The sequence below is a fragment of the Panthera pardus genome, unplaced genomic scaffold (genome assembly GCF_024362965.1).
Source record: "Panthera pardus isolate Hobbes unplaced genomic scaffold, ASM2436296v1 HiC_scaffold_22, whole genome shotgun sequence".
NCBI classification, from domain to species: Eukaryota; Metazoa; Chordata; class Mammalia; order Carnivora; family Felidae; genus Panthera; species Panthera pardus.
In genome coordinates this window covers 33,496,861-33,516,837 of record NW_026526788.1, presented here as the reverse complement: position 1 = coordinate 33,516,837, position 19,977 = coordinate 33,496,861, and the positions used below count along the sequence as shown (strand labels likewise).

Genomic DNA, 19,977 nt, shown 5'->3' with positions numbered 1-19,977 from the left:
ATTTCTGCAAAATATCCATCAGGGATGTTGATAGTGATTACTTTGACTTTCTAAATCAATTTGAGGATGAGCAATACATTTGATTGTATTAATGAATGTTGTCAGAAATAAATTGGAAATAACAGATTAGCTAATTAGAAACAATTTTTTTGGAGTAATGTGAAAGGAGTTTGTTGGGATAGTGAGTCATTTAGTGGAGGTTTCTGAAACCCAAACTAAAGAGTTTGAATTTTATTAGATGATAGAACTTTTTTTGTCCCCCAAATTGGTTTGTATATGTAGATGACTTAATTCTGATTTTTGGTACTGTTGTATTTTCTGTGGCACTAAAAAGGGCCTTTTCCTTGTTTTCTTGCAAAGTTGATGTTTTAAATCTGTCAAAAAACATTTGAATGCCTTTCCTTGTAAGGATTATAAGAAATTCAGAGTGGTCACTGCTATGCATTCCAGGAGAATAAAAGAACTATATAACACAAGGTTTTACCCTCAGGCATTCCACAATCTAATGATAAAGGGTTAATTATGTTTAAGGAAGTGACACCTGTTACTTATCCTTTCTTGCCTTGGCATCATGAGTGATCTAGAACAGTTCCCTAACAAAGACTTGGCCGTAACCCTTGCTTATTATGTAAAAAAAGTATTTCGTGGGCAAGGTAGGATGGCTCTCTCAGTACTAATTCACTCAGAGCCCTCACCTGGGAAAAAATCCAGAGAGAAATTACTCAGTAGTTCCATAGGTCTATTTGTTTTAATTACTAATAATACTGCAACATTTAAAAGATTTTTTTTCTTAATTTTTATAATTTTAATATGTTTATAACAGAAATAAAATTTATTTTTAAAATTTGGCTGTGGTAGTTTTGTATCCTAAGACATTTCCAATGGGAGTAGTATGTGTGTGTGTGTGTATAGTTTAATAATTTTTGAAATAATTTTAAATGTACAGAAAAGTTGCCAAAACAGAGCAAAGAATTTCCACATCTCTTTCACCCAGATTCTCATATAGTTAACACCTTATTGCTTCATTGATCACTTTATTTACATGTATATGTGCATATGCATATATTCCTTACTATGAGTCCTTTTCTGGACATTTTGAGGGTGGACAAAGCAAACTACAGACTTGATGTTCCAACACTCCTAAACACCCTGTTGTGTATTTTCCTCTAAATAGTGTCCTATATAAAAGCAAACAAACTTCCATATCAGGGAATCAGTTTTGGTACACTACCATCCAATCCATTAAGCCCATTCAAATTTTGCCCACTGTCACAACAGTGTCTCTTTTCTGGTCCAAAATACTATACAGGAATACATATTGCATGTAGCTGGCATATATCTTCAGACTCCTTTGGAACAGTTCCCAGTCTTTCATGTCTTTGACAGTTTTAAAGAGTACAGCACTTACTTTCAAGGGGGTGGCCTAAAACCTGAGTCTCTCTGATGGCAGGAATAGCACAAAATGATGCTTTCTTTTTCCCAGTGAGTCTCATCAGGAGGCATGCAATGTAGACTCCTCCCAATCCTGGTGATGTTAACCTCAACCACATGGTATTGTTGGTTTCATTTCACAATTTCCCCTTTGTAATTGATTGGTATTCCAAAATCATGCCAATATTCTCTTCTCATCAAACCTCCTCTCACCAACTTTAGCATCCACTTATATAGTGTGTGCCAAATGGTAATTCTCTGTTTCCATCATTTCCTCTTTCTTATTGGGTTGGCATTCTGTTAGGAGCTTTCTTTTCCTTTCTCTCCATTTATTTATATTCATGTGAACTTGTGTATCCCTATTTTACTCAATGGACTGTAATCATTATTATCATTGTTTATTTTGACGCCCAAATTTAACCAGTGGGAGCCCCTTCAAAATGGCTCTTAATATTGCAACATTTGAAAGTATGTATGTTGCTAAGACCCATCCACGTGTAGTTGCAGTTAATTCATTTAGACTGCTTTGTAATATGCTATTTTGTGACTATATAATCAATTTGGTCATCCACTCATCCACTGACGGGCACTTGGGTTTCCACGTTTTTGCTATTTTATTATTCCAAAACTCTTGGTGTTTTCAAATGTATTAAAACTTTGGATTAGTATTATATACTTCAAGTCTATTTATTGTATAAGTATTGAGCACCAGAAGTAGGACTGTTTTGCACTCTCACCAACAGTGTGTGAGAGGCTCACTTTTAAAATAACTCATCTGCATTTTTCATGGAGAAAGATTTAAATGACCGGTTTTCAAAGCCGTGTAATAAAGGCTTTTATTTTATTTTTAAGTAAATTTCCTCTTGGTTTTCCAACTATTTATGTAGGGATATTGAAAGGAAAAGGTCGAGAAAACAAAATCCAAAGTTAGAAAACGTTGCAGTTAAGCTAAAGCAAAGTTGCACCCGCGAACATGGCAACAGAAACTGCCACTCAAGCGCCTAGTTCCTGGAGCGCAGGCGCAGACAGCTGTTTTCCCCCCACCAGAAACCATTATCGCGAGTCTTAGGGATAAACTTGTAAAGAATGCCAGAACTAAGTTCTCGCGAGAGGTAGTTAGTTGCTATAGTTGCGGGTAACGCAATTGTGGCTGCCTCAGGTAAGACGGCTGTAATTCCTCCGAAAACCCTCTGCCCCCCCCCCCCACCCCCCCCCGCAATCTCTCCTTCGTGGACCTGCGACCACACCCCGTTAACAGCTTCTCTTCAGCTACAGCCAGAGTGAAACGCTGGGACCGCATCCCAACGCAGTGCACTCGGGTACAGACTTAAATGCCACCGACCCTGCTAGGCGCAGGAGCTACCGCTAACCCCGGACCTCCCACCTGAATCCAGACTTAGACCCCTTTCTGGCTCTGCGCCGAGGTCTCCGGCAGTAAGCGGGCGCTAAGCCTGTGTCCCCAGACCACACCCCTTCACATGGTTTCCTTCATCAAACCTTTTCTGATTTGACTGTTACCTTACATTTTCTTAGGAGCGATATGACAAGAAGTGCAGGTCTGCTGGGGGCAACAGGAGCGCCCCTCCCCGACCCCCACTGACTGCCCTGACCATCACTTGTAACTAGCCAGATTTCTTGCATTCATTATTCAGTAAATACGCCGCTAAGACAAGGCAAAGTGCCGGGCACTCAGAGACTGTAAATACGAGAGAGATTCCTTGTATGTAAGGGAGTATTTGAGCATTCAGGAAAAGCAGTGCGTATTAATAATACCACTTGTGCGGTGCTTCATAGGTTAAGCAGTTTTAGTGGATATTCACAACAAATGTGAAACATCAGAAGTTAAATTATATATTTTACAGAAGGTGAAACTGAGGCTCAGAGAAATTAGGCTTTTGTCCAAGATCAGGCTAGTGAAGGTCTAATTCCCGTGATACTATTGAAAAGGAAAGAAGAAAACTGATGTAAAAGGTCATTTTCAAATGTGAACTTGATAAGAAAATTGTCAGGGTCACTTAGGCTGTGATTGAGCCTGAGGACATGGTGTTAAACAAGTGACCTGTTTTAGATGACTAAAGGTTGAGGGAGTAGCTGAGAAGAGGCAGAATAATTATATAGCCTGGGGACACTAGATAGCTCCTTTTTTGTACCACCACTCCTAGACACAGCATAGTATGCCCTCAGTAAACATTTGAATTGCCTTAAGTTCCACTTTGAATTGAGTCAGAAAATCTTTCTTAAACATATCCAATTAATTTTTGAAATTGTGTCCTTAATGTTGTAAAATAATTTAAAAATATCATTGACTAAATAAGACGTATGTCAGGACTTTTGCCAATGGACTAGCCATTATTCCGTATGGCTGTTTCCTTCCTGTGCTCAAAGTATAGTTTTGTAAAAGTGAGAGATTAAGGAACCATTGAGGGGAACTTTGCACATCAAAAAAAAAAAAAAAAGAAAGAAAAGTCTACCAAAGAACACTATGGAAGATGTGGGGGGCAGCGGGGAGTAAGGGAGATGGCACTCCTACCCTCTATGTCTTGTGATGATTGTGCTTATGGGTTAGTTACACATATAAGGATCATTTTAGTACTAACTGATGTAATCCTCCTTGTGAACAACTCTAAAATACTGCCTGTCTAGCTGCAAAGGTTGAAAAGGGCACAAAACATTGATGGGACTATGGCATTTTCCTAGGTTATCCCCTAGTATTGGTTATGATATAATATGGGTACTTCTACAGCTATGGTACTGGAGGGGAAAGGTGGATTCATTATATTTACAGAGACCAGAGAAGACCAGAGGGACTTTGCCCAAGTGCTGATATGGAGCAGGTGTCATCAACAGGCAGACCTGTGCAGATCACTGTGACAGATGGATATGACTTGGTAATGTTATCTTTGGAAATCTGAGAAGGCCTTAGTTTATTCATTCTTCTTGAAAGTACATTTGTCTTTGAGTTCAGGTTTCCCTGTCAAACATCTACCTGCAGGTTGGGGGAAGATGTACTGGAAACAGCAGCAGGAGAAATGGTTTTGCACCCTCCTATAACACCTGACCTGCTGGTCTTACTTAACATTGCCCTGGGTACTACTTTCTCAGTTTTCCTTTTTGTTCGACTATATAATCAGCAGGTCAAATCACTATGTGTGTAAAATACCTGGCAACTTGAATACTAAATTTTACCGGTGAAACAAGAAGTGATTTTTGTTTTCATAGACCGCAGGTCTTTTCTCCTGAAAAATATCTGAATTCTTCCAGAGTTTCTCTTGTGATTAATTTCATTTGATGAATTTAAATAAAAACTACAATATGAGTTAACTATAAAAATTACAAAATAATGAGATGGCAGATATTCATTCACTATTATGAAGTCAAAAGCTCATTGCAAAACAGGATGTAATGAATAATATTTTGCTTTGTTTTAAAAGGTGTATAAAAGGTGTGTATAAATGTGTGTACATATTTGTATATATATTTACATATACGTGCATATATATTCACTGGAAAGCACTAAAAAATATATTCTAAAATGTTAATAGTGTTTACATATTAGAGTGAAATTACAGGTGATTTGTTTTCCATGTGCTTTTCTCACTTTTTCAAATGTTTCACAATATACTTTTATAATCATGTAAACACAAGAAAAGTTATTTTTAAAACTCCAACATAATGGCATTTAAATAGAATGTTGCAGTTAGTTACAACTAGACTTTTTAAATGACTTTCTACCTACCTAACCTTTTTGTATATGTGGTATAGTTTGTTAGGAAAACACGGAAAATGCTATTTGGGTCAAGTCAAAATGAGTTTCCAGATGTATAGGAAAATTCTCTATTTGAGTAAAATTGTAAAGTGTATCATCCTTCTGTCAACAGAAAGGTTTTAAAGGAGATACTCCAGTTACTTTTATTCGTGCAGAATTCAGTCAAGTGGTTCTGGGAGACTCTGCAAAAGTTACGGTTTCTCCAGAAGGAACTGCAAAATACAACTTCACTAGCAGCTTTGAGTTCAATCCTGAAGGAGGAATTACTTTGGATGACCTCGCCCACAAACCTGTGTTCTGTAAGTCCTGTGGTACTAAAAATGTTAATTATGTGAGTATGTTATAAGGAGATTCTGAGGTATTTAGTAGTTGTTTGGGGGGAAAATGAACACACCTTACCTTCTTAACCTAGGAATAATGTGGTATACTTTGAAACCTAGCTGCTTTTGGCAGCAATCTCCATGGCCTGCTAATTCTAATCAATTTGTATCAAAGACCTTTTGACATTTGGCTGAACTTTGCAGCCCTTGCCTCCGGAGTTGGGTTGAGAGCTTTTCCTAAATATTCCTATATTTAGGGTTGACAGATTTAGGAAAAAAAAACCAAACAAACCCTGAAAAACAAAATTTGGGACATACTTATATTAAAAATTTATCCATTGGTTATCTGAAATTCAAATTTAATTGGGCAGCTTGTGGGGCACCTGGACAGCTCAATGGGTTAAGCGTCCAACTCTTGATTTCAGCACAGGCCATGATCTCATGGTTCGTGATATTGAGCCCCATGTTGGGCTTCATGCTGACAGCAAGAAGCCTAATTGGGATTCTCTCTCCCTCTCTCTCTGTCCCTCCCCCACTTGTGCATGAGCTCTCTCTCAAAATAAATAAATAAACTTAAAAAAAAATAATTGGGGTCTTGTATTTTACCTGGCAATCTTGTCTGTACTTCTGTATACAGTACTTCTGTACACTTTTGAAATTCAGGTTTGTATCTTATTTATTTCAGAATTTCTAGCTCCTAGACATAAAAGGACATAACTGGGCTCAAAAAGTGTTTGTTGAATGAATTAATGAATATATGATTTCTGTATCCACATTTTTACAGGTTCTGAGTACACAGTATTTATTTATTTTTTGAGAGACAGAGAGAAACAGAGCACGAGCAGGGGAGGGGCAGAGAGAGAGGCAGACACAGGATCCAAAGCAGGCTCCAGGCTCTGAGCTGTCAGCACAGAGCCTGATGTGGGGCTCGAACCCATGAACTGTGAGATCATGACCTGAGCCGAAGTCGGTCACTTAACCGACTGAGCCACCCAGGTGCCCCTTGGCTTTTTTTTTTTTTTTTTTACCTGTACTCTTAATTTTTGTTTAGTTATTTTTGTAGTGGCAACATCTCCTATGGTTCTTGCCAAAACCACAGATTCCAAGATCTCAGACCTAGGGAAGGAAGACCTGGGAATCATACAGTACTCTAGAACGTTACTTTCTAAACCTTTTTTTTTTTTCCATAAGAGTCACCTGAGGCTCTGGGAGAAAATAGTTTTCAGAGTCCCACCCTAGAAGACTAAATTCATGATTGCCAGGAGAGGAGCCTAGGAAGCTGCATGTAGGAACAAAAGTCTCAGGTGACTCCTGGGAAGCATTGCTCCAGAAAAGTGATTCCTAGCTCTTGCCTAACTGGAAATCAGTTACCCATGGAGGCATCCATCTGATCCACGCTCTCTGACCACTTTTTTCTACTTCTTTCTTCTTTGCTCTGTGCTTCTCTGTTAATCCCAACCTCAAATAAGAGGAGTGTCAAGTCTCCTAATTGCCTCCCTCCTTGTCATGTTAAATGGGAAAAGCAGAACTGGAACATTGTTTTAAATGTGTCACTGAACTCATGAGAAAGAAAGGGCAAGCCCTTTGTTCTAGAAGCAAAGCAGGGACTGAACCTGGAACTCTTGAACAGCTGCTATTGGTGTGTGGTGGTGTTGGGGGAGAGGGCAGTACTGCAAAATCTAGGGGCTTAGGTTTTAATGCTCTTAGACAAACAAAGACCTTGGGCTGCGGTAGTTGGGAGTTGAGACTGAGACTACCCCCTTTACCACAGCCTAGACTCTCAAAAAGAAAAAAAAGTCCATTCCCCATCATATGTGTCTAGCCATTGGATAGATGAAAAAAGTCTTTCCTAATAAGTAGTAATCATAGGATTATGCCAATCATTAAATAACATGTTTTCTTAAAACACACAAGGAACATTTATACAATAAAAACTGGCCAAACAGTGGGCAATAAAGCAAGTCCTACCATATACCAAAGAATCAATGGCATACAGACTAAGTTTTCTGAGTAAAATACAACAGTCAACAAAATTAGAAATCTATAACAAAAACAGAAAAAAAGAATCCATTTGGAAATTTTAAGACGTAGTTAAGTATAATTCATGGGACAAAGGAGAAATCATAAGAAAAATTGTAAAGCATTTAGAGTCAATCAACAGTAAAACACCAAATATCAAAAACTTGTGAGATATAGCTAAAGTAATTCTTAAGATAAATTTATGCTTTCAAGTGCAGTCATTAGCAATAAGTAAGGATTTAAAACAGAACCTGTGGAGTATATATACTTTCCCCTATTCCTCTCACCAAGGACAGGTGCAAACCCTGGACTTCATATGTAAAACAAACATAAGAGACTCTGCAATGAAGAGAGAAGAAGGAAACTTGAGGGGCGTCTAGGTGGTTCAGTCAGTTAAGCATCTGACTTCAGCTCAGGTCATGATCTCATGGTTAGTGGGTTCGAGCCTCGCATTGGGCTCTGTGCTGACAGCTCAGAGCCTGGATCCTGCTTTGGATTCTGTGTCTCCCTCTCTCTCTGCCCCTCTCCTGCTCTTGTTCTCTCAAAAATAAATAAATGTTAAAAAAAATTTTTTTTTAAAGAAGAAGGAAACCTGAGACATAAGGTATGACGCAGTGGTGAGTTCCTTGGGTTTTCTTTTTGCCTTATATATTCCAAACTTCATGCTGAAGAAGCCAGCAGCCTAGAAACATGAATGAATGAGTGCAGACCAAATAAAAAACAGAAGTCTGCTTTCTCTAATCAAAAGACCAGGAAAAGCGCAGCCTAGCAAGACACAAAACTTTTAGACAGTAACTTCTCTGCTCCAGCCAAACGCTAACTACACACAAAAAAATGTGGACCCACTCACACCCAAGCTGGGTAGGGGATGTAGAGTTGTATTCTCACAAAGCTGAAATTAGGTGCCCCAGCTGGTGGTTTTAGAGCATACGAAATAGGAAACCAGGACCTTTGTGCTATCTAGCCATGATCTCTCTCTCACCATGTGGTTTTTAATGGAGACCACACAGGGAGCCTAGACTTCTGCCCCAATCTAACAAGTGTCAAGATAACCATTTTACTTCCCACTGTGGTAGTATGAGGCCTAGTGTAGGGTCGAGACTCACCATCTCGTCTTCGTAATGAGACTACACCCACTGTGGTATCAGTGGAAAAGAAGTAAGGAACCAGAACTCCCACCCCTTCTCAAGAGTAATGAGGAGCTGTCCCCCTCAAGTATCAATAGAGGCTGAGTGGAGATATGCTTCTATCTCCACTTGGCAATAATGGGGCAATGCCCCTCCCCTTCCTCTATTGGAGCAGTGTAAACAACAACAACAACAGCTAAAACAGATGATTTAAGGTTCAGAGTTTCATAACATACAAAAAGTCCAAGACTGCATGAAAATCACCCATCATACCAAGAACCTAAGGAAACTGAATTAAAAAAGAAAATCAGTAGATGCTAACACCAAGATGACAGAATGACAGATATATTAGAATTATTAGACTAAGATTTAAAAAAGCCATGAGATTGGGGTGCCTGGGTGGCTCAGTTGGTTAATTGTCCAACTTAATCTCAGGTCGTGATCTCACAGCTCATGAGTTTGAGCCCCGTGTTGGGCCCTGTGCTGACAGCTCAGAGCCTGGAGCCTGCTTCTGATTCTGTGTCTCCCTCTCTCTGTTCCTCTTCTGCTCATGCTCTGTCTCTGTCTCTCAAAAATAAATAAACATTAAAAAAAATTTTTTAAAGCCATGAGAAAAATGGTTTTAGTGAGCGATTGCAAACAATGAAAAAATAGAAGGACTCAGCAGAGAAATAGAAGGTCTTAGAAAGAAATAGAAGTTATAAAGAAGAACCTAATAGAAATTTTAGATCAGAGGTGCCCGGGTGGCTCATTTTGTTCAGTGTCCAACTCTTCAGTTCAGGTCATGATCTCATGGTTTGTGAGATCAAGCTCCATGTCGGGTTCTGTGCTGACAGCACAAAACCAGCTTGGGATTCTCTCCTCCTCTCTCTCTGACCCTCCTCCACTCATGCACATGCACTTTCTCTCTCAAAATAAATATACTTTAAAAACAAATTTTAGATCAGAAAAATACAACGAGTGTTATGAAAAGCTCAATGAATGGGCTCAACAGCAGAATGGAGGAGACAGAGGAAAGAATCAATGAATTGGAAGATAGAACAATAGAATATCCAAACTAATATAGAGGAACTAGACTAAAAAGATATGAACAGAGGGGCGCCTGGGTGGCTCAGTCGGTTAAGCCTCTGACTTCAGCCTTCATGATCTTGGCGTTCCCGAGTTTGAGCCCTGTGTCAGCTGTGTGCTGACAGCTCAGAGCCTGGAGCCTGTTGGAGATTCTGTGTCGCCCTTTCTCTCTCTCTGCCCCTCCCCGACTTGTGCTCTGTCTCTATCTCTCAAAAATAAATAAACATTAAAAAAAAAAAAGATATGAACAGAGCCTCAGAAGCTTGTGGGACTATGACAAAGATCTAACAGTGTCATCAGAGTCTCAGAAGGAGAGAAAGAGGATGGGGCTGAAAAAGTATTTAAAGAAGTAAAGCTCGAAAATTCCCCAAATTTGTGAGAGACATAAACCTACACATTGAAGAAGCTAATCAAACTCCCAGTAGGATAAAACCAAAGAAATCCATATTAAGAAACATAATTAAACTTCTGAAAACTAAAGACACAGAACAAAATCTGAAACCAGGGGAAAACAATTAGAATGACATCAATTTATCATCAGAAACCATGGAGGCCCCAAAGGAATGGCATAATATTTTTAAAGTGATAAAAGAATTGTCACCCAGAATCCAATACCCAGAGAAAAGATATGAAGGGGAAATCAAGACCTCAGTTGAAAGATGACTGAAGGAAGTTCTCTAAAGAGAACTGAAAGTGATAAAAGAAAGAACCTAGGAACACCAGGAAGGAAGAAATAATATGGTAAGCAAAAATTTGGATAAATAAAGTAAGCTTTCCTTCTCTTTGGTTTTCTAAATTGTGTTTGACACTTGAAACAAAGTATAACACTGATGCAGTTCTAAAGGTATATTGAGAAAATATTTTAGGCAGTTTTAAACAGGGAAGGCAAAGGGACAGAAAGGGAGATAAGATTTCTATACTTCACTCAAACAAATATAATGATGATATCAGTAAGAAGTAATGTATGTATAATGTATTGCCTAATGCAATCACTAAAAAAATCTATACAAATAGATACACTTAAATGTATTATACATAAAATGGAATTCTAAAGAATGTTCATGCAATCTATAGGAAAGCAGAAAAAAACAAATGAAAAAGAGAGGACAGGCAACCCCTAGGAGACTTAAGCCCTAATATATTAATAATTACATTAAACATATCAAGAGACAGATTGCAGAGTGGATTTAAAAAACATGACCTAACTATATACTGTCTACAGGAAACTCAAAATATAACTATATAGTCAGGTAAGATGTAAAAAGGATAGAGAAAGATGTATTATGCACATATTCATCAAAAAGTGGAAGTGATTATATTAGCATCATATAAAGTGGACTTAACAAAGTAAATAACCAGAGACAGAGAAGTTCATTATATGATGATAAAAGAGTCAACCCACCAAGAAGACCTAGCAATCCTAAATATGTATGCACCAAACAGCAGAGCTGCAAAATATGTGACGCAAAAACTGATAAAACTGAAAGGGGGAGTAGACATGTTCACTCAATTATAGTTGGGGACATAAATTCCTGTCTCTCAATTTATAGAATAACAGGTAAGATAGAAAATCAACAGGTATGGGGCACCTGGGTGGCCCAGTTGGTTAAGCATCTGACTTTGGCTCAGGTCATGATCTCACGGTTCATGGGTTTGAGACCCGTGTTGGGCTCTGTGCTGACAGCTCAGAGCCTGGAGCCTGTTCAGATTCTGTGTCTCTCTCTCTTTCTCTTTGCCCCTCTCCCACTTGCAGTCTGTCTTTTTCTCCTTCAAAAATAAATAAATATTTAAAAAAAAAGGAAGAAAATCAACAGGTATATAGGAAAACTCAACAGCACCATCTGCCTACAAGATCTAATCAATATTTATTGAACACCCAACAATAGCAGAATATACATTATTTTCAAAAACCCACAGACCACATACTAAAATCATATTCTGTGTCATAAACTTAACCTCAACAAATTTAAATGAACTAAAATAATGTGTTCTGTGACAATAATAGTATCAAGCTAGAAATCAATAATACAGAACAGGAAACACTCCAAACACTTGAAAACAAAAAGACACACATTTTTTTCTTTAATGTTTTATTTATTTTTGAGAGGGAAAGAGTGTGAGCAGGGGTGGGGCAGAGAGAGAGGGAGACGCAGAATCTAAAGCCGGCTCCAGGCTCTGAGCTGTCCAGAGCCCAATGTGGGGCTCGAACCCACGAACTATGAGATCATGACCTGAGCCAAAGTCAGGCGCTTAACCGACTGAGCCACCCAGGCACCCCAAGACACACTTCAAAATAATCCATGGGTCAAAGAGGAAGTCTCAAGGGACATACAAAAAAATACATTGAACTGAACGGAAATAAAAACACATGGTAACAAAGTTTGTGGGACGTAGCTAAAGCACTGCCAAGAAAATTTATCACACTAAATGCATACATTAAAAAAGAGGAAAAGTCTCAAATCAGTAATCCTAAATGCCACTTTAAGGATTTAGGAAAAGAAGAGCAAAAATAACCCAAATCAAATAGAAGGAAGAAAATAATAAAGATAAAAGTATAAAGTAATGAAATGAAAAACAGAAACAAAAGGGAAAACAATCAGTGAAACAAGTAACATAGCTGGTTATTTGGAAAACCGACAAACCTCTAGTAAGACTGACCAGAGGCCGGTGGTGGGGGAAGAGAAGAGGCACCGCATATTATCAATATTAGAAATGAAATGGGATAACATCACAGATGGTACAGATATTAAAAGAATAATAGATATTATGAGCAACTCTACATACATAAAATTGACAACAAAATGGACCAGTTTTTTGAAAGACACAAACCACAATTCATCCTATAAATAACATTGCCCTGTAACTATCAAGGAAATTGAATTCATAATTTGAAATCTCCAGGATTTCAAAGACAGTTGAAACTATCTCCAGATAGTTTCATTGAAGAATTCTACCAAAAGTTAAAATAATAACTAACGCTAATTCTACACAATCTTCCAGAAAATGGAAGAGGAGGAAATACTTCAATTCATCTTATGGCGCTAGTGTTACACTGATACCTAAAACAGTCAAAGACAGTACAAAAATAGAAAACTTAAGGCCAATGTTTGTCATGAATATAGACACAAAAGTCCTAACAAAATACTAGCAAATAGAATTCAGTAATACATAAAAAGAATTATACAACATCATGAAATGGGATTGATTCCAGTATTTGAAAATTAATCAATGTATTCTACTACGTTCATAGTCAAAAGAAGAAAAAGCATGACAACAAAACAACAAAAGTATTTGACAAAATTTAACACCAATTCATGATAGAAACTCAGAAAAATACAAATGGAACTGCACCCTGATAAAGGCTAACATACTTAACGGTGAAAGATGGAATGCTGTACCCCTAAGGTTGAGAACAAATGAATGAGGTGTTCTCTCACCACTCTTATAAACATAGAGCTGGAAGTTCTAGAAAGTGCAATAAAGTAAGAAAAGGAAATAAAAGGCATATAGATCTGAACAGAAGAAATAAATCTGCCCCTATTTGCAGATGACACGATTGTAGAAAATATCAAGGAATATGCAAAACTTATAGAAAGAAAAAGTGAGATCATAGGATGAAAGGTAATCGACAAAATCAATTATACTTCTATATACTAGTGATAGATACATGGACATTGATACTAAAAATACAATACATCATTTACAAGTGATTTTTTAAATGAAATAGTGTATATTTAACAAAACTTTTTTTATCACTTATGTGCTGAAAACTATACACTGTTGAATGAAAGTTTTAAAAGTCTTTGTACATGGAGAGACATTCTGTATTCATGGACTGGGAGATTCAACATAGTTAAGATATCATTTCTCCCCAGATTGATACAAAGATTGAATGTAATTCTTATCAAAATCCCAGAAAGATTTTTTTGTACATATGGACAAGACTATTCTATTTTTTTAAGATTATTTATTTATTTATCTTGGGGCAGAGAGAGAGAGAGAGAGAGAGAAGCCCAAGCAGCCTCTTCACTGACAGTGCAGGGCTCAAACTCACAAACTGTGAGATCATGACCTGAGCCAAAGCCAAGAATTAGACACTTAACCAACTGAGCCACCCAGGTGCCCCAAGACTATTCTAAAATATATATAGAAATGCAAATGAACTAGAAAAGCTAAAACAATTTTGGAAAGGAATAAAATGGGAAGAATCAATATGGTTAATTTCAAGATTTATTATATAGCTACATTAGTTAAAATTGTGTGGTGTTGGTGGAAGGATAGACACATAGATCAATGGAATGGAATAGACCCATCCAAATGTGCCTAATGATTTTTTATAAGATTTTGTTTTTAAGTAATCTTTACATCCAATAAGAACTTTACATTCTTAATATCCAATGTGGGGCTCATACAACCCTGAGATCAAGAGTTTCACGCTCCACAGACAAAACCAGTCAGGCACCACTGCCTAATGACTTTTTATAAAAGTAAAAAATAAATTTATTGTGGGAGAGGTAGCCTTTTCAACAAATGATGTTAGAGCAATTGAATATCTGCAGGCAAAAAAAGAGAACTTTATACATATCTTATACAAAAATTTAGTCATATCTTATACATAATAATCTCATAACTTATACAAAAATTAACTCAAAATGGATCACAGATTTAAATGTAAAATGTGAAACTACAAAACATTAAGGAAAAAATGAGAAAATCTTCAGGAATCTAAAGTTGGGTAAAGAGCTTTGAACACAAAAAGCGTAAGCCATAAAAGAAAATAAACTTGACGAATTGGACTTAATCAAAATTAAAAACTCTTGCTCTATGAAAAACTCTGTTAAGAGGATGAAAAGACCAGCTACATAGTGAGAGAAAATATTTGCAAATCACAATCTGACAAAGCAATAGTATCTAAAATATATAAAAAACTTTCAAAACTTAACCGTAAAAAATACTTCAAACAATAGTTAGAAAATAGGCAAAAGACATGAAGAGACATTTTACCAAAGAAAATACACAGATGGCATATAAAGATATGGAAAAGTGTTCAACATCATTGGCCTTTAGAGAAGTGCAAATCAAAACCACAATGAGATATCACCACACACCTATCATTACCCACATATCAGAATGGCTAAATTAAAAATAGTGAAAACACCAAATTCCAACAAGGTTGCAAAAAACCTGGATCATTGATACATTCCTTCTGGAAATGTCAAATGTTAGAACTTCTGGTGGGAATGTCAGATGTCAGTCTAGAAAGCAGTGTGGCAATCTCTTTAAAAATAAAACATGCAAAGCACCATGTGATCCAGAAATTGCACTCCTGGGCCTTTATCCCAGAAAAATGAAGACTATATTCACTCAAAAACCACTATATAGTTTATACACCTTTATAGACAAAAACTGGAAACAACCCAGATGTCCTTCCATGGGTTAAATAAATGTACAGCCAAACCATGAAATACTACGAACAAACTACTGGTACACGAAACAATCTCAGTGGTTCTCCAGAGAACTGTGCTGAATGATGAGGCCAATCTTAAAAGGTATATACTGCATAATTACATTTATAGAAGACTTTTGAAATGACAAAGCATAGAAATGGAGAACAGATTAGTGGTTGTCTGGTGTTAAGAAGGAGGATGGTGGAGGTGACTCTAAAAGGGTAACATGGGTTAAAAGAATAACCATGATCCTTCTGGTGATGAAATGATCTGTATCTTGACGGTATCAATGTCAATTTCCTGGTTGTGATATTTTACTGTAATTATGCAAGATGCTACCACTGGGAAAAAATGAGTACAAGATAGCTTTCTTTATTATTTTGCACAATTACATGTGAATCTGAAATTATCTCAGAATAAAAAGTTTAATTTGATATATTCTATTCTTAAAGGGGAATAAGCATCTTTGGTAGTAAGAAGAGTCATGAAACTCAACACCACTGGATAAAGCATTACTGTCTGCTCACGAGTGAAAGAAAGGACACCAATTAATGAGTCCTCTGCACAGAGCCCACAAATTAGACTGAAACTGTGAAGGTAGCTGGAAAACAGAAAAAAAAAATTCTTTCTGGAGACCATGAGTACCCTTTGCAGTATAGTGTCTGTCATCTTCCCCTCAGATTCTTCTTGAGATTACTTCATGCAGAGAACCTCTTCTATCCAATTCATCTAGAGTTAAGCTGTATAAAAGAAAGTTTCCTCTTGCTAGTGGGAGTTTGTTAACAGTGTATAAGTCTCCTAAGAAGATGAAAGAGGGCTTTGACCATTTCATTTTTGAAGCTTTGAGTGTATTAAAAAATGCACACATGCCCAAAAGGTTAAAAAATTGTTTAATTATGGTATGTGTTAAGGTCTATCTTTAATAAAATGGTTCTCTTAATGAACATAAAAAAGATTAAAGTAAATGAATTAAATACTTAAGAAGCTACTTAAACAACAGAGAACCCCAAAGACTATAAAAAGACAGAATTAAGAACAAAAATTAATAAATTGAAAAATAAGCATTAGAAAAGAGCTACAAAAAAAAATCTGCCTGCTTATTTAAAAGACTAACAAACTAGACAAACTTCTGGCACAAGTGAGCCAAAACAAAACAAACCCAAGAATACAGTGTTAGGAAGAAAATGGGGCTTTACTACAGATAGAGTATATTTTTGAAAATTATACAAAGAATACTTTTGAAGATTCTGGGAAGACAGGAGAGTAAGAAGCACCAGGAATCTGTCTCCTCCTCAGGACAACACTTGCACTGCCACATTTTATCTGATATAACTGCTTTGAAACTCTGGAGTCTATGGAAGGCTTGCAACTTCCAGGAGAAGATTTGGATTGCAAATTAAGATTAAGTTTGGTTAATTTCAGATCTTAACACAGTAGCAGCTGCTCATCCCCCATCCCTCTAGGCTTGTGTCAGGGAGTCATGTATGTGTTCCTCTAGTAGCTTGCTGGAGCCAGGGTGAGCTAAAAGGACCATGTCCTTCAAATATAGTGGATCTGTGCTCTGTTTGCCAATTGTTGCTTCTGATCACAGAGGTGCAGATAAAGAGCCTCCTCTCTCCATTACACTGTTGTAAGGCCCTTCCTCTCTGGTTGAAGAAACTACCGGAGATTTAAAGGGCAGTATCCTTTTCCCCTCTTTCCTAGGGCACTTAAAAACAACTGTAAATAAGGGGAAAAGTTGAATGTGACCATGCATGTCCAGGAAAAGGCTCAGAAAAGACCTGAAAAGACCTTAATTTTACACCTCAGCCTGACCTTCAGCACAGAGACAGCCTACAACAATGACAAAAATAAACAAAAACAATAACAAAAAAAACCAGTATACCCTGGGAAGGGGGAGAATCTAATTTCCAGATTTATCCCATTATTAGATTCAGATATCAATGTTCAACAACAACAACAAAATAAGGTGTATAAAGAAACATGAAAGTATAGCCCATTTAAATGAAAAAAAAATCACAAGAAACAACAGAGTTGGTGAGGATGTGTAGAAGAAACTCGCATGCACTGTTAGTGGGAGTACATATTGGTTCAGCCACTGTGGAAAACAGTATGGAGATTCCTCAAAAAATTAAAAATAGAATTAGTATACGATCCCGTAATTCCACTATTGGCATTTACTCAAAGAATATGAAAACACTAATTCGAAAAGGTATATGCACCCCTATGTTTATTGCAGCATTATTTATAATAGCCAAAATATGGAAGTAACCCAAGTGTCCATTGATAGATGAATGGATAAAGAAGATGTGATAAATATATACAATGGAATATTACTCAGCCATAAAAAAGAATGAAATTTTGCCATTTGCAACAACATAGATGGATCTAGAGGATATAATGCTAAGTGAAATAAGTCAGAGAAATACAAGTACTATATGACCTCACTCATGTGGAATTTAAGAAACAAAACAAAGAAACAAAAAAAGAGACAAACCAAAAAACAGACTTTTAACACAAACAAACTAGTGGTTACCAGAGGGAGGTGGGTGGGGTGATGGGTGAAATAGGTGAAGGGGATTAAGAGTACACTTATGATGAGCACTGAGTAATATATAGAATTCTTGTACCACTATACTGGTGTTTTGTTTTGTTTTGTTTTGTTTTGTTTTGTTTTGTTTTGTTTAATATTTGTTCATTTGGGGTGGGGAGAGTGAGACAGAGAGAGAGGGAGAGAGAGAATCCCAAGCAGGCTCTGTGTTCACAGCAGGGCTCAATCTCATGACCCTGAAATCATGACCGGAGCCGAAATCAGGAGGCAGATGCTTAACTGACTGAGCCACCTAGGTGGCTGTACCACTATATTGTACATCTGACACTAATATAACACTGTACATTAATTGTACTGGAATTAAAAGTAAGTAAATAAATTTAAAAAACAAGGAACATCTCAAATCAACAATATAGCTATACAACTTAAGGAACTAGAAAAAGAAGAACAAAATTCCAAAACTCACAGAAGAAAGGAAATAATAAAAACAAAAGGAGAGGTAAGCAAAATACAGAATAAGAAAACAATGAAAATCAGTGAAACCAAAAGTCGTTTTTAAAAAAATCAATGAAATTCACAAACTTTTAGCTAGATGGACTAAGAAAAAAGAGAGAAGATGCATATAACTAAAGTTAGAAATTAAAATGGGGCTATTACTACCAATTATAACAAATTAGAAATATAAGAGGGTACTATGAAAAATTGTTCACCAACAAATTAGACAATCTAAATGAAATGAAAAAATTCACAAGGATTCAAAACTACCAGACTAAATCACAAAGAAAGAAAATCTCAATAGAACTTTAACTAATGAGGAGAGAGTAAATCAGTGATAAAAAAAAAATCTCCCAACAAAGGAAAGTTCTGGGCCTGATGGCTTCACTGGTGAATTCTACCAAATACTTTAAGAACTAATACCAATACTACTGAAACTTCCCCAAAAAATTGAAGAGGAGAGAACATGTCCTAACTCATTCAGTGAGGCCAGCATAATCCTGACACTAAAGCCAGACAAGGTTGCTATAAGAAAACTACAAACCAATGTCTCTTATGAATATTGATGCACAAATGCTCAACAAAATACTAGCAAACCAAATTGTGCAGCATATTAAAAGGATTATACACTATGACCAAGTGGTACTTTTTCTTGGAATGCAAGGTGGCTCAACATACAACTCTGTCAATATAATAAATCAAATCAACAGAATGAAGAAAAAACCCACATAATCATCTCACTTGATACAGAAAAAGCATTTGACAAAATTCAAGAACTTTCATGAAATAAACACTTAGCAAAGTAGAAATAGAGCCAAACTACCTCAAAATGATAAAAGCCATATATAAAAATTTCTCAGTGAACATTATACTTAATGGTGAAAGACTGAAAGCATTTCCTCTAAGATCAAGTACAAAGCAAAGATTCCTGCTTTCACCACTTCTTTTCAAAATAATAATAAAAGTTCTAGCCAGAGCAGTTAGGCAAGAAAAAAGAAATAAAAGGCATCCTAATTGGAAAGGAACAAGTAAAATGATCTCTGTTGCAGATTATATGATCATATATGTAGAAAACAAAGATCACACACACACACATACACACACAATTGTTGGAATAAATGACTTTGGTAAAGCACCAGGATACAAATTCAGCATACAAATAGCAGTTGCATTTCTATATACTAACAATGAGCAACATGAAAAGTGAGTTATAAATGAATTCCATCAAAAGGAGTAAAATATCTAAGAATTAACTTTACCAAGAAGTGAGGTGCCTGGGTGGCTCAGTCGGTTGAGCGACCGACTTCAGCTCTGGTCATGATCTTATGGTTTGTGAGTTCCAGCCCTGCGTCAGGATCTGTGCTGACAGCTCGGAGCCTGGAGCCTGCTTCTGATTCTGTGTCTCCCTCTCTCTCTGTCCCTTCCCCGCTCATGCTCTGTCTCTCTCTGTCTCAGAAATACATAAACATTAAAAAATTTTTTTTGAAAAGAAAAAAGAAAAAAAAAAAAAACTTAACCAAGAAGATGAAAGACTTGTATAATGAAAACTACAAAACATTGCTGAAAGAAATTAAAGATGACACAAATGAATTGAAACACATCCCATATTCATAAATTGGAAAAGTTAATATTGTTAAAATGCCAATACTACCCAAAGTGATCTACAGATTCAATTCTATCACTATCAAAATACCAATTTTTGTTTTTGCAGAAATAGAAAAACCCATCCTAGAATTCATATGTAATCCAAGAC

At 36.7% G+C, this 19,977-nt stretch overlaps 1 protein-coding gene across 4 annotated transcripts in view; it reads left to right on the top strand.

Moving 5' to 3' along the window:
• The first annotated feature begins 2,287 nt into the window (after nt 1-2,287).
• Nucleotides 2,288-19,977, top strand: part of CFAP70 (cilia and flagella associated protein 70) — a 101,543-nt gene continuing 83,853 nt past the window's right edge. Inside the window, exons 1-3 of one of the 4 annotated variants that reach the window (XM_053909545.1) lie at nt 2,288-2,590; nt 4,217-4,319; nt 5,310-5,496. In XM_053909545.1, coding sequence (XP_053765520.1) covers nt 4,257-4,319; nt 5,310-5,496 — 250 coding nt within the window. In that variant the 5' untranslated portion in view covers nt 2,288-2,590; nt 4,217-4,256. Of the gene's footprint in view, nt 2,591-2,642; nt 2,751-3,914; nt 4,320-5,309; nt 5,497-19,977 lie in introns of those variants that run through there. The other 3 variants (XM_053909542.1, XM_053909544.1, XM_053909543.1) reach the window with 3 other exon arrangements.